At 43.3% G+C, this 14,756-nt stretch overlaps 1 protein-coding gene across 1 annotated transcript in view; it reads right to left on the reverse strand.

Moving 5' to 3' along the window:
• Window positions 1-12,622: 12,622 nt before the first annotated feature.
• MAP2 (microtubule associated protein 2) overlaps window positions 12,623-14,756 on the reverse strand; it is a 284,313-nt gene continuing 282,179 nt past the window's right edge. Inside the window, exon 18 of the mRNA XM_054970128.1 lies at window positions 12,623-13,025. Within this exon, the coding sequence (XP_054826103.1) occupies window positions 12,810-13,025 (216 nt within the window). The 3' untranslated portion in view covers window positions 12,623-12,809. The remainder of the gene's footprint in view (window positions 13,026-14,756) is intronic.

Below are 14,756 nucleotides of genomic sequence, written 5' to 3' on the forward strand. Positions count from 1 at the left end.
CTCCCTGGTTATGTTATGTTTGTATGTCTGTATGTTTTTCCTGTATTGTTAAATATTTTACATATACATTTTAAAATGTCGATTGACTATTTTAAATGTTTTGATGTCTTTTGCCTTGGGGGCTCAGTTGGCGCAGGAATGCTTCAAATAAAGTCCATTTGGACAAATATACTGCTATACGCCATGGTGAGTAGTTTCTTATATTTAAAAAAAAACTAAAAATAATTTGCACAATAACTATCCTGACGTGCCCCTATGGCCTCAAGGATTCATGCTCACTCTCACCTATTTCTCAGATGCAGCTCTTGGTGAACCTTCTCGGCATTCTTGTCTTCCTCAAAAAGCAATTCGGGACTCCCTGCTCAATAAAACCCATGAAGAAAATCTGCCCCAAACACAAGCCTCTTTGGACGAGCGCATTCCATTGTGAAGGGAAGCCACAAGGCAGAGGCGTTGATGAAAAAGACACAGATGGCTGCATCCTTGGTGCTTTGATTCTTCCTGTAAAACAGCTCATTTATACCTTCTTGCTGCACATAGTATTTTCTGACAACTGTGAGTTTTAATCAGATAAAAACGACTGACTGACCGTCTTCCTGGTTACTTTCTTTTCATTCATAAGCATCTATAACCTTCACAGTTTCAAAAACATCGCTACCCTCCATGCATCAGAATTGTAGTAAAACACCAAAATAATTTCATATTTCCTGCAATTAGTTGCTCAGGTTATTTTCACCCATCGAGTGTCACTTACATAACCAGCAAGCCATGTGTGTCCCCATAAGCCCTTGAAGGACGCCATGGAACATTTTAGGTGTTCTCTGACGGGGGCCATTTTGTTTTCCTTTTGCCAGCCATAGAGGAATCTTACTGCACCGGAAAAGGATGGCAGAATCGCCACTACAAGCATGCATAGGGTTGCCAGCTCCATGTTGGGAAATTCCTGGAGATCTGGAGAGGAGAAACCTGGAGAAAGTGGGGTTTGGGGAGGAAAAGGACCTTGGCATGGCATAATTCCATAGAGTCCACCCTCAAAAGTAGCCATTTCCTCCAGGTGAACTGATCTCTGTGGCCTGGAGACCAGTTGTAATTCCAGGAGATCTCCAGCCACTACCTGGAGGCTACAAACAACAACTCCAGGGAACAAATTCACAATAGTTGTGTAATCTGTATATCATATGAAAGTGCAGAAGTGCAATAGTGCAATTATACAGTTAATAAATACACAATACAAAAATACAGTCATATTCAGTAAACCTATCATTTGAAAAATCTTTGTCGTCCGTACAGTTCGTTTCATTCAGTTAAAGTGCCAAGTGTCTTATTTTGATAGAAAGCCGGAGGTGGAGATTCATAGAGAGGTGTTATGTCATTCACAGTCCAATAATTTAAATTATTCAAAAAACGCCGACGGGAATGTGCAGGCAAGTATCATTAACCCGTTTCGTGAGTGAAACTCACTTCATCCTGGGCATGAAAGAATTCAGGACTGGACACACTGTAAATATAAAATGCAATCAGCAAATACATACATAATATTACATGTAAAAATACATTTGAAACTCAAATATATGTTCACTTACAATGTGTTACAATCTCCAGCTATGCTCTCCTATGGCTTGTGAAGAGGTGGTGCTAACGGACAAGTAATAGATTAGGTAATGACTGTGTATATATCTCTCATTCGGGGCCAAATCAATCAATGTTCTATCTAAACCAATTGCAGCTGGAGGAAGGTCCGGGGGAATTCCACTACTTACAATGAATCACAATTCTCATAGGAAACAAGAGTAAACAATCTCTAAGTTTAATCCATGCGGTGAAAGAGTATTAAGTTGGAAAATCCATTTGGATTCCAACTGCATGAGTACTTTACCTGTGTCCGAAGCGTGTGGACGGTCTAGATTCGGGACTGGCAGTTGGTTACAGACGGACCAAATCAATCAGAGACCTTCTAATTAGGTCTGAGTTCTCTAGCACTCCCCCACGCTCTAATATACCTAAGGGCCATTTCGCATGTGGCACATGCAATGTATGTAGTCACATGGTGGGGCTTGATCAGATTTTGACCACCCGCACTTTTGCACGGCGTGATTTTACAAACTGTAAGTCAGTAAATGTGGTGTATATCATCCAATGCCAGTGTCCCTTGCTATACATAGGCAGTACCATTCGCCCACTTAGAACAAGAATCCAAGAGCATATATCTAGGATAAAAAACGGGGTAATAGAAGCACCTTTGGTTGGCCATTTCCACCAGTGTAAACACTCACACCATGACTTTAAAGTCTCTGTCATTGAACATCTAGACCGTCCACACGCTTCGGACACAGGTAAAGTACTCATGCAGTTGGAATCCAAATGGATTTTCCAACTTAATACCCTTTCACCGCATGGATTAAACTTAGAGATTGTTTACTCTTGTTTCCTATGAGAATTGTGATTCATTGTAAGTAGTGGAATTCCCCCGGACCTTCCTCCAGCTGCAATTGGTTTAGATAGAACATTGATTGATTTGGCCCCGAATGAGAGATATATACACAGTCATTACCTAATCTATTACTTGTCCGTTAGCACCACCTCTTCACAAGCCATAGGAGAGCATAGCTGGAGATTGTAACACATTGTAAGTGAACATATATTTGAGTTTCAAATGTATTTTTACATGTAATATTATGTATGTATTTGCTGATTGCATTTTATATTTACAGTGTGTCCAGTCCTGAATTCTTTCATGCCCAGGATGAAGTGAGTTTCACTCACGAAACGGGTTAATGATACTTGCCTGCACATTCCCGTCGGCGTTTTTTGAATAATTTAAATTATTGGACTGTGAATGACATAACACCTCTCTATGAATCTCCACCTCCGGCTTTCTATCAAAATAAGACACTTGGCACTTTAACTGAATGAAACGAACTGTACGGACGACAAATATTTTTCAAATGATAGGTTTACTGAATATGACTGTATTTTTGTATTGTGTATTTATTAACTGTATAATTGCACTATTGCACTTCTGCACTTTCATATGATATACAGATTACACAACTATTGTGAATTTGTTCCCTGGAGTTGTTGTTTGTTCACTACCTGGAGGCTGGCAACCCTAAGCATGGATGATGTCAGGATTGATCAAAACAGAAAGTAGCAAACTCCTGCCTACTGTTATAGAGCTTGCTTTTCTCAATGCAGTCAGTTGCACACCTGCTCCTTCTATCCAGGTTGCCTGCAAGGTATAGCAGAATGATGAGGTGTGATATCCCACCATCCAAGAGCCCCAGCCAATCACTTTCAAATGGTGGTCAGGAATGTTGAAAAGAAAAAAAAGGGAGGAATTGGCAGTTTAACTGCTAGCCAGTTGACAAAGTTGGGAGTTGTGGGAGAAGAGTGAGAACGTCTGCCGGTTAGGGACTTGAGGTATTTTGAAGACAGGAAAGGTTTGGGGGTTGTTCCTGTCAAAAGCAGTTAAAAGCTTTTCTGTTCTGATTCATGGGCCGTTTCCACACTACTCACCTTCATCCGGAATGCTGCGGAACATCGCGGAAAAAACGCAGAAGATAGCGTCTTCTCGTGTGAGTTTTGTGCGATGTCGCACAAAACTCGCTCGAGAAGACGCTATCTTCTGCGGTTTTTTTCGCAATGTTCCGCAGCGTTCCGGATGAAGGTGAGTAGTGTGGAAACGGCCATAAGCTGGAATCAGTCAAAAGAGAAACCCGCTTTATAGCCGTTAATGTTTTCTCAGGCCTCAACTCTCCAGTAATTTTATTACAGTAATACTGAGAGGACTGGAGGGAAGGGGAACAAGCAGGGCTTTTTTTCCGGGAAAAGAGGTGGTGGAACTCAGTGGGTTGCCCTCGCAGAAAATGGTCACATGGCTGGTGGCCCCACCCCCTGATCTCCAGACAGATCTCCAGACACCCCCTGATCTCCAGACAGGCAATCTAAGCTCCCCTCTGTCTGGAGATCAGGGGGCGGGGCCACCAGCCGTGTGACCATTTTCAAGAGGTTCCAGAACTCCGTTCCACTGAGAGCAGAACCACAAGTGACAAAAGGCACAGATTGGACACTTGTCAGCTTCCCTCAAGTTTTGATGGGAAATGTAGGCAGCTTGGCGGAATGTTGGACAAGTGACAGTTGAAGAGTCCATTGGACAGCAGTCAGAGAGCAAAGCTGCGAGACCAGGACGCCTACATTTCCCATCAAAACTTGAGGGAAGCAGACAAGTGTCCAATCTGTGCCTTTTGTCACTTGTGGTTCTGCTCTGAGTTCCTGCTGAAAAAAAGCCCTGGAAACAAGGAAACAACCAAGCCACCCATACCACTGAAACAAACTTATTTCTTAGTGGTTTTTACCAAGCCTGCCGTGTGGTTCCTTCAAGCCTACAATCCCCTCATAATTTGCCAAATGGATGCTAGTTGGCACCCTGAGTCCAAGCATAGCCCTCACAGAGGACTAGAAGACTCAGCAGCCCCCAAAGCCTCAATTCTCAAAATAAAAGTATAGAAGTGAAAAACAAAGTGGTGTGTAGGTGGGAAATTCAAGTCCTCATCCTCGCACCTTGCTCTTGCAACTTTAAACCTATGGCAGATTATCTGTTAACAGGCCTCCCGACTCAAGATAGGGGAAAGGGATGAGCTTTTCCGGGGGACAGGGGTTTTTTTGGCTCATATTGCAAGATATATGAATTAGGGTGTAGTGTATTGGCCCTCTTCCTCTCTGGCTCTGTAATGACATTAGCAGCTAAATAACCAGCCTAGCTTCATAACTTCCCCACTTACCTGGACAAGTACAGTTAAACTCTTCAATGTGTCACTGACTGACCAAAAAATGTTCTAAAGCAATTTCCACACAGTTCAAATAATATCAATCCAATTTTTCTGTACTTGCTTGAATCCACAATGGGGGAACTTTCTACATGCCGTGCATCCCATCCTCGTGTAGGGATGCCAGACCCCCACTGGGGGAATTTCACCTGATAAAAGCAAGACAACACCGCTGGCTACACGAACTGTTCTGAGCACATGCCATTTCCACCCCTTCCCTCACCAGGACTCCCATTACTCTCGCATCTATCCCGCCTTCCTCCAAAATGACAAGAACAATAGACCAAGCCAGGCACAGAATCAGGGTAAAGGACAGGGCTTTTTTCCAGCAGGAACGCGGTGGAACGGAGTTCCGGAACCTCTTGAAAATGGTCACATGGCTGGTGGCCCCTCCCCCTGATCTCTTTAGATTGATCCCTGATCTCTTTAGATTGCGGCGCAGAGGGCAATCTAAGCTCCCCTCTGTCTGGAGATCAGGGGGTGGGGCCACCAGCCATGTGACCATTTTCTCCGAGGGCAACTCACTGAGTTCCACCACCTCTTTTCCCAGAAAAAAAGCCCTGGTAAAGGATCTCTACTTCCGAAGAAAAGTGGCTTCAACAGACCTCTTCATAGACCAGTGGCTATTTCTCTGTGTTGCCACTGTATTGATAAGGAAAACTGTAGAATCTGAAGGTGGTGATATTCAGTTGCTATGATAACTGCTTTGTGTTTTATGGCTGCTTCTCTCTCATGTCTCCGACAGTAAAGATTCAGGGCCCAGCTGCCATCATTTGCAGCACAAGATAAGCCCAGAAATATGGAATGCATATATTAGAAAATATCACCTTGGCTCGCTGTTTATGACTTTGGTCGTGGAAACCATAATTAAGAAGAAGAAGAAAAGATTGCCTTGGTTTATTCTATCAAGATACTGGGGAAGACGAAAAAGTCCAATATTCTGTAGAAAAGATGAAACACAGACCAATGTGTGTCTGTGTTTTTAAAATAACTCAATTTTTGAAGTTATTTATTGCAACAGCTGCCTTAAAAGTTCTTCCAGTTTGGACTGTGAGGATAAACACTTCTCAAGGCCATGTTTTCAAGAGAGACTGTGCCAAGATTTTCAGCTCAGCTCCATTGGGGATGTTTCTGGGACAGATGATGGAATTGATCAGCGGCCAAATACCCTTTTAAAGAACACGGTAATGGGTTGGACCCCACAACTGCAATATTATTTGCAGAGATGGTCTGAACTATCCAGTTCTATTCCAGAAGAGGCCCAGTGGATTTAGACTTCTTTTTTTCATCCCTGACTTTTTGATATCTAGAATCCATTCAGGAGAGATGGGACAAGTCAGTTAGGTCTAGACATGGGCACAAACCACCAAAAAACTGAACCAAGCAGTTCATGTTTTGTGGGTTTCCACAAACCAGGAACCATGAACTATCATGAACTGGGGCAAGTTCCCGAACCAGTTCATGGTTCTTGGGGTTTAAATGCCCTTTTCTGGCTGCTTAGCAGCAGGGAAAGGGGCATTCAATTGTTTAAAGGGCCTTTTCCTGCCACTTGCAAGCATCAGGTCCCTTTAAACAATCAGCTGGCAGCCGCGGGGAAATCCCCCACTGCCTGCCAGCTGATAGTTTAAAGGGACCAGCTGCTTGCAAGCGGCAGGGCCCTTTAAACGTCCCAAACCCCACAAACCCCAGCTCCAGCCCCACCCCCAGTCCCCACTTACCTTGTCTTCTCCGCGGTCTTCTCCCCCTCCTCCCGCGAGGGACAGGAAGGCCATTTTCGGCCTCCTCTGCCGCTCTGCGGGCCTGCACAGTGTCGGAGAAGGCCAAAAATGGCATTCCTGCCCCTCACAAAAGGAGGGGGAGGAGGCGATGGCCACAGGGAAGACAAGGCAAGTCTGGAGCTGGAGGGGGGGGGCTGGGGCTGTGGTTTGTGGGATTTGGGCTGGTTTTGTCTCCCATGGGAGCCATTTTGTGGCTATGCCCACCACCTTGTGTCAGAATTCCAGAATTTTGAAACCACAGTTTCAAAAATGTTAGGGAGCCCTGGGTGAGCTACTAACGTTAGAAATATGCAGTACTGGTAATGTCAGTGCGGCTCATCTATGGTGCATTTTTGTTCAAAAATCTAACCTTTGGAGGGTGAACGGTTCCGGTGTGTGGAATACTACATTATTAACAAAATCAACATATTATCAAAAGGCCGGGAGACATAATATTTAATGTTCAAATAAATGTATTGAATGTTGGGTATTATTCATAATAATTTGGAATTAAAAAAGGTGAGAGAACACGTTTCCTTCTGCATTTTGAGTTATTATAATGCCTCTTTGTTTCTTTCTGTAGATAGGAGGATGAAATGTGTTACATTATAGATGTTATATTGTGAAAAATCCATTAAAAAAATGGAGAGAGATTCATCTTTACACAAGAATTGGGACAAAGAACAAGGTCAGGATTTCGATTTGTTTAAAAGCACTGCTTTGGGAATAGCATCTTACCTTGAGTGGTTTTAAACTTTAAATGCACCTTTCCATGTTTCCTTGAGCTTCTTTCTTTGTCCTGACATTTTCTCTTGCCTCACTGAAACCACAAGCTAAGCAATAGTCAGCAACAAGCAGCTGTGGTACCACAACATACTGATCCAGCTCTAACATTGGGAGAAGTTTAGGACTGGATACCTTTTCCCTGATGTGTTGCCATCTTCTGTTAAGGTTGCCAGCTCCATGTTGGGAAATTCCTGGAGATTTGGGGGGTGGAGCCTGGGGAGAGCAGGGTTTGGGGAGGGACCTCAGAGGGTTATAATACCTTGTTCAAAGCTGCCGTTTTCTCCAGGGTAACAGATCTCCATGGCTTGGAGATTGTCTGTAATTCTGGGGTAATCCTATCTGCTAGGCTAGGTTCATGTTTCATCCATGACTTATGTAATGGTGTGTATGGGATAGGACTGTGTTCCTGAAGAGGCCCAAGTTACAAATTTGGAGCAGGCCCAAAGAACTGATGCCTTTCTCCTTCCTGCTTCTCCCTTCTTTTGAGGGCTCTTTATTTTTTAACTATTCAATGACCACCCCAAAACACTTGCTTTCTTCAAAGGTCTGAATTGTTTGGCCTGGGTGATCACAGACAGGTCTCTTCTTGTTCATGTTTCTTTGCTGCTGCTTCTGGGTTGGGTGTAGAAATCTTAAACATTTCACAAATTTATCAAGCTCCATCAGTAGGCCCTCCACCACTGCTCAGAGGGAATATTCAAGCTTGGTAGGTTACAACGGGAGCAGTCTGTTCTTCGCAAGTCAGGTTCATTCATAAGCAGCCATGGGGATCTAGGTTGTTATTTTGCATAGGCGACCCCGAAGAACGTGTGTGGCATGAAACGCTACCAGATGTGGAAGGAAAAAAACACAGCACACAGAAAAGATGTGAGGCCAGAAGTTAGATGACAAGCGATTTTATTTGCAAAACAATCACTATACAGCAACGAATACAACTGCAAATTGGATTGAAAAACATGAACTACCTACCACCAGCCATTCAAGAAATGCCTCTTTTATGATAACAGGATCTAGAATTATTAGGGAAAAAAATGAACCCCCCCAGGCTTGAAACGGCCTAATGTATTTCCTTTTTAAATAAATCCCAGCACACCTAAGATGATTTCATATTTTTCTTTGCTAAAGTTGAAACGATTGCTAGGCCTGATGTGTCCAGATCTGCACAGTAATGCTTCTTCTACTTACTGGGGAATGGCTCAGCTATCTGGGTGGTAGCGACCAAGCTTTAACGGCGATGCTTAGGCCAGAGGCTTGCACAATGTCTGATTTACAATACCACCTCCAACCTACCAGATATGAATGCTGGCCCTGCTCTGGGGCTCGAGAGCTCTGTATCTTTGCAGTTCCCACTAAACCAGAGATCTTGAACCTCTAACAGTTGCCCTGCCTGGTAGGACACAAATTGTGTCATGTGTTTTAGGCTGAATTTTGGTCTGCTGCTTCATCTTGTACCACAAAGGCCTTTTGCTCTTGTTGATTACTTTCGGAAGGGACTTTGGAATCCAGCAGTACAGAAAAGCCCTTGTTACGCTCATCTGGATATGGTAGTCCACATTTTTGGATCCTTATATACTAGGCAGGCACACATATTTGCGAACAGCCAGAATGAAAAGTTGCAGCTGTACATGAGCGTATCTCTTGGGTGTTTAATGCCATATATTCTACACATAGCGTCCCAGTAGAGAGGGGACTTAGAATTAGCAGCTTGGACTCTTGTTGCTGCACAAAGGCCTGCTCATACTTTCCCCCCCAGTCCTTTCAGGCCTGGGATGACACAGAAGCAGATAGTATGCAGCTAAAGAAAAACACCGGGAACCTACCTTTCCCAAGGGATAGATTTAGTTTTGACTGAACAGTTTAGCTTGGGCCTAAAATGTATCAATCTCCCTTATTAAATGCGCATGTGTTTGTTTTATTTTAGCTCAGCTTATTGGGGAGTTTACTGGCTAAGGGGTTGGTATCAGACCAATAGGACTAGCATTGACCTGTGTTCCGATCACTGCTATAGGGCCCAATCCTCTGGGGAACACTTCTGAACATGCCTCGTTGCAAACGAAAAACAGGGGCACTTTCGGTTAGCCCTTGCTTATGCAAATAGGGCTTGAGCAAGAGAACTTCCCACTAGACTATGCTACTGGCTTTTACAGGTGGCTATACTCAGAAAACACTTAGTTGCGCTAACACCCCCTCCCGGCCCTGAAAATCTAGTCCTGTGACATAGTGCGTGCATTTCCATTTTACGAGGAGTTCTTCCAGCTGCCGTCCGACTCTCCCAACTCCATCGAATACTGCAACTCCTTCTAATGGAAGAATTATGATTGATTACAAGGACTCAGCTTGAAGATGAAAAAGATCCATTTGCAGCATGAAATTAATGGCAGCTTTGGGACACGTACACTGAATAATTTAACTTCGCCATCTAGAATGTGTTTATATTCCAAAAAAGCAGAATACAAAATAGTCACAGATTAAAACACTGTTCGGACTGGCTGGCAGTCAACAGCATCTTTCTGCGAGAAGGTCAGCAGTACCCTAGGCGCACGCGCTCGCTCTCTTGTTCCAAGATTGGAAAAAGACGTAAAAACAAAGAGAGGCAAATATGCAAGAACCAGTGGCACAGAGCCAGAGTGATATTTCCTCTATAATACAGCTCTTTTGCCTTTCATATTTTTTTTTTCTGGAGAAGTGGCCAGGAGTTCTATGGGATTCTGAGCTCTCTGGCCTCTGAGTCTGGCCCAGCAGGGGTCTGCTTACATCCTTAAAAGTATCTTGTATGATTATTCTAAGCAACATCACAGCAATCACAGGGCAGAACATCTTCCTGATGCACTTTAGATTCTAAACGAACTGTTTTTTCTAAATGGAATGATAACCATATTACGCATCTTACTAGGTGAGGCAGCATTCAATAAGCCAAGTGTAGGGGTTAAGAGCGGCAGGACTCTAATCTGGAGAGCCAGGTTTGATTCCCCGCTCCTCCACTTGAAGCCAGCTGGGTGACCTTGGGTCAGTCAATTAAGAGCGGCAGGACTCTAATCTGGAGAGCCAGGTTTGATTCCCCACTCCTCCGCTTGAAGCCAGCTGGGTGACCTTGGTCAGTCACTGCTCCCTCAGAGCTCTCTCAGCCCTACTCACCTCACAGGGTAATTGTTGTGAGGATAATAATAACACTTTGTTAACCTCTCTGAGTGGGCGTTAAGTTGTCCTGAGGGGAGGTATATAAATCAAATGTTATCATTATTATTTAAGATTTCTCTTTCAGTAAGGATCATAGTTTATCCTCACATAATCTGACCAATTGGCCATCTGGAGAATTTACTGGTTCCCATCCATTTGCAAATAAGAGCCTCTATCACATAGGATGCCAATGGTTTTAATTCTACAGATCTCCCTACTGTTATGGGACAAAACTTGAATAACAGCTGGGAATCAGATTTCTGACAAAATGGGCTCTCGTCTGCAACATCTCATGCCAGAGTGAGTTTGTTAGTCTTTAAGGTGCCACAGGATTATGGTTAGTTCATACCATTGATACATTACTTTAAAAAAAAATCATGTGTGTGTCAGCATTAGCCCTAGATACAGGATACACACCACGGAAATTAAGAGGCAGCCCTTTTTCAAACAGCTTCCAACATCTAAAGCCATCCTAATGAATCGTTCATGTCTAGCTCAGCTCGAGAACATGCAAATGCGATAGAGATGATTTTGTAAGGATCGTAGCAATCAACCTGCAGGTAAAAATAGGTAATTTAATTATCAACTAGTCAATGCTAGCATATGTAACATGAGTGGACTCTCATCCACCAATGAGTCGTATTACCATTCCACATTCATTGTCCTCCATGTGGTAATTGTGGAAATCCTATAGACTCCACTGTTTTTAATAATTAGGTGTGTCTGTATTATTTCCTATTATATACACTTGTCTTATACTGTTTATACTCCATATATTTTTGCTGCAGATTATCAATTCCATCACCTTGGTGATGCCATCTAGAAGGCTTATTTATTTATGTGACTGGTAATCCTTATGTGGAAAGCATGTCTCTCTCCAAAGCATCATTTTCCCACCTAAGGCTCTGAGAATATCTATGCAAAGATGCCATTAAGGAATGAAATAATTTCTGCTAAACCTCCCTATCTCTTGGAATTTCAACTTTAGCAAAAGAAAAAAAATAGACTTATCTCTTACCCTAGGTTTTTTTTTTTAAAAAAGCTGGAATGAAATCATTTTTAATTTAAAAAAAATCTAGAACCCAAAACCTGTTTACAACTACCTGGACCCCATAAAGTCAGTCATAGTGAAGAAAACAAATGAGGAAAGGAAGAGAGAAAAGGGAGAATAATGTTTCTAATATCACAGAAGAGACTTGCATCTGGCACTAAAACAGGGTCACAGTTTTGAGATGTTACAGAAAGCAAATTCATGCTAAACGATTTGTCCTTTTTTGTTTTTTTTAAAGTCTGAAAAACCCTGCTAACATCTACTTTTACATACCTAAAATTGCAACACCAAAGGGTGCAAGAGACACAGATACTGTGAATAAGGAAATAGAATATTCAAGTATGAGAGGGGAGATCACAAATGGCCACAGAGAAATATATACCTATAATAATACTGTATCAAACAGATGGAAAGGATGTGAAATCAGTAGTGTAGACACAAAAGCAAGTCGCTTCGCCAACATTCTAATCAGACACAGTTCCACTGCTTAGTTTCAGTAGCTGCTTTAGAAAAAAAGAAAAAAATGCCACTTCCCCCAATACAGTTCATACAATTTTTCTTCCAACTACTTTCTTTAATTATTAGTTAAATAATTTATTGGAATCAGCTATACACTGACATCATTATCCAAGTTCCACAATGTTAATAACTTAATTGACTCTTTCTTCAACCCATTTATATAAAATAACCCCTCCCCACAGAGCTCTTTTTGACATCTTTATTTTTGCCCTTCTGTCCGGCACTCAAGACTCTCCAGTTTAATTTAACCTTAATAAATTACAGAGTGGGCGATGTTCCTTAATTCCATCCATCAACCCAATGGTCACATGAGCAACTCAACAGTACTGAACAAGGTTCTTCAAAAAGGGATTGGATGGCCTTCAGGCACACGAAAGGTCAAAATGCATTGTGTCATAGAACAGTACTCCATGCAAGACAGAGCAGAGCGACAAGAACTGTCCAATGTAATATTACTGCAATTGTACCCACATAAAAGCCAGTGTCTTCCTGCTCGGAATGGAAATCAGGCCAAATTCTGCATCTATGTGTTATCTTTTTTCCCGGTTTTATTTTATGGTTACTACAGTCTTGGGAGGTGACTTAATTTTAGACATGGTAAAGGGATGAATGTGAACACCTGCTCAGAGCCCGTTCCTGGCAAGAGCTCATGCCTAAATATTATTACTTCAAACACTGCTAAACGAAGCAAATTCATAAGCCCTGTTTAGCGAGGGCAGCAGTGACGTCTTCAGCGAGGGTAGCAAGCTGAGGAGATTCAAGCAGGTTGATGCTGCCAGAGGAGGAGACGTTGCTGAGCCTCCGCGGGGAAGCCACGCTGGATCGGCCGGGCGACTGCATGATGATCTCAGCTCCATGGTCCACACGGGCCTTGGCATGCTCTCGGAAGTTGAGCTTCTGGCTGTCGATCTACGCAAGGAATGCAACGACCAGAGACATGTGAAATGCACCCAGGACACCGTACTTTTTCTGAACTTTCTCCCCAAATCCTACAGCTTACAAGGAATGCCTGAGCGGGAACCTTCAATCAACGAGCTTGGGTACATGATACTTTTATTCAGGGCTGATTTTGAGGGGGAACGTGCAGGAACGCAGTTCCGGCAGTTCCCCAAAGAGGTCACATGTCAGGTGGCCCTGCTCACCTGATTCTCAGCCATTTTGGGCCCGTTTTGGCCTGGATCGGGGCTAAAATGGCCTGGATCGGGCCTCTGATGGGTGGTGGATCACTCTCCCGCTCAGCAGCGGTCTGATCTTGACCATTTTGGGCCCAATTTCAGCCCTAAATGGCTAGGATTGGGTCCAAAACAGCCAGGATAGGTGATGTCAGGGGGTGTGGCACATGCAAATCAATTATGCCAATGACACACTTCTGGTGGCCAAGGGGAGTGGCATATGCTAATGAGTTATGCTAATATTAGCATAACTCATTAGCATGAGTTCCTCCAGCTCTTTTTCTACGAAATGATCCCTGCTTTTATTTATGAGTTATCTCCAGGTTCACCGTGTGGATCAGAGTCACACGTCACCTCCCAGAACGTTGCTTTATAAGCCTCCGAAGCTGATTTTGCATGGATGGAGAAGGGAGCTTTTTCCAGTCCACCTTTTTCCTGAGCCTAAAGACTCCTCCAGTGGGAAATTATTCACTGAAGTTGGACTCCTGAGGGAATTGTGTCATTTAGCCCAAAGTTGAGAGGCCACTTGGAGATCCACACAATAATTCTATTCTTATAAAAATAATTTAAATTTTCCTCACATTTCCTATACTTTTTTTGCCTTCAAATTCACTTCAAATTGATCTGCACATTCAATTGAATGGGGACTCAGCTGTGTGAATTCCCTCTGCGACAAATTTTGCAGAATTTTTTATTAAGTATATTTATTAAGTTTATATTCCTGCAACTGTTCACCTGAGCAAGACACAAAATTCCAAATTCACCTCCCATTCTGCTTTAGGCAATTCTAGCTGCAACGCTTCAGTCATGTTTTCAGGATATTTAGCATACACAGATTTATTCCCCAGAAACGTCTCCGGGCCTGCTCTTAAATCCAAGACATTATTTATGGGTTCAGGTTCTTTGACCAACAGACATTTAGCATAATGGGGAAGCAGAAGCACAGCCAGAAAGTGACTCTGGAAACAACAAACAACCTCCACACTTGCTCATAGGACTCTCCCCACAATTCAGGTTTAGCAGCTGAGTTGAGGGTCGGCAGCTCTTGTCTTGCTGACAATGTGCAAGGGCAACAGACAATCCTTAATTATTCTTCATTCTTTAAAATGCAAGTTTGGGAAGCAGCAGAGGCCAGGCAAAATCACATCCTGACTTTACCTGTTGGGCCATGGGTATGGCCTGCTGAGTGCCCTGGTGAGGTCTGTAGGCGAAATCCTTCACTGGGCTAACAGTGTACAGTAGTTTTCCAGACCCCAATGCAAGTTACCTACCAGCTTGCGATTTTCCTGGATGCAGAAGTAAATCAAAGGCTGCTTACCATCTATCTGTGCTAACTATTCCGGCATGAACGTGCTTGGAACAGGGCTGGCCAGCAGGGGACTGTAAAGAGGCCTGTGAAGTTTGTGCGTGCATGCCATGGGGCCCTGGGCGAGAGAGTGAGCTAGGCGCCCTAGACTAGGGCTGCCTT

Source organism: Eublepharis macularius, chromosome 2 (assembly GCF_028583425.1).
Source record: "Eublepharis macularius isolate TG4126 chromosome 2, MPM_Emac_v1.0, whole genome shotgun sequence".
In the NCBI taxonomy this organism is placed as follows: Eukaryota; Metazoa; Chordata; class Lepidosauria; order Squamata; family Eublepharidae; genus Eublepharis; species Eublepharis macularius.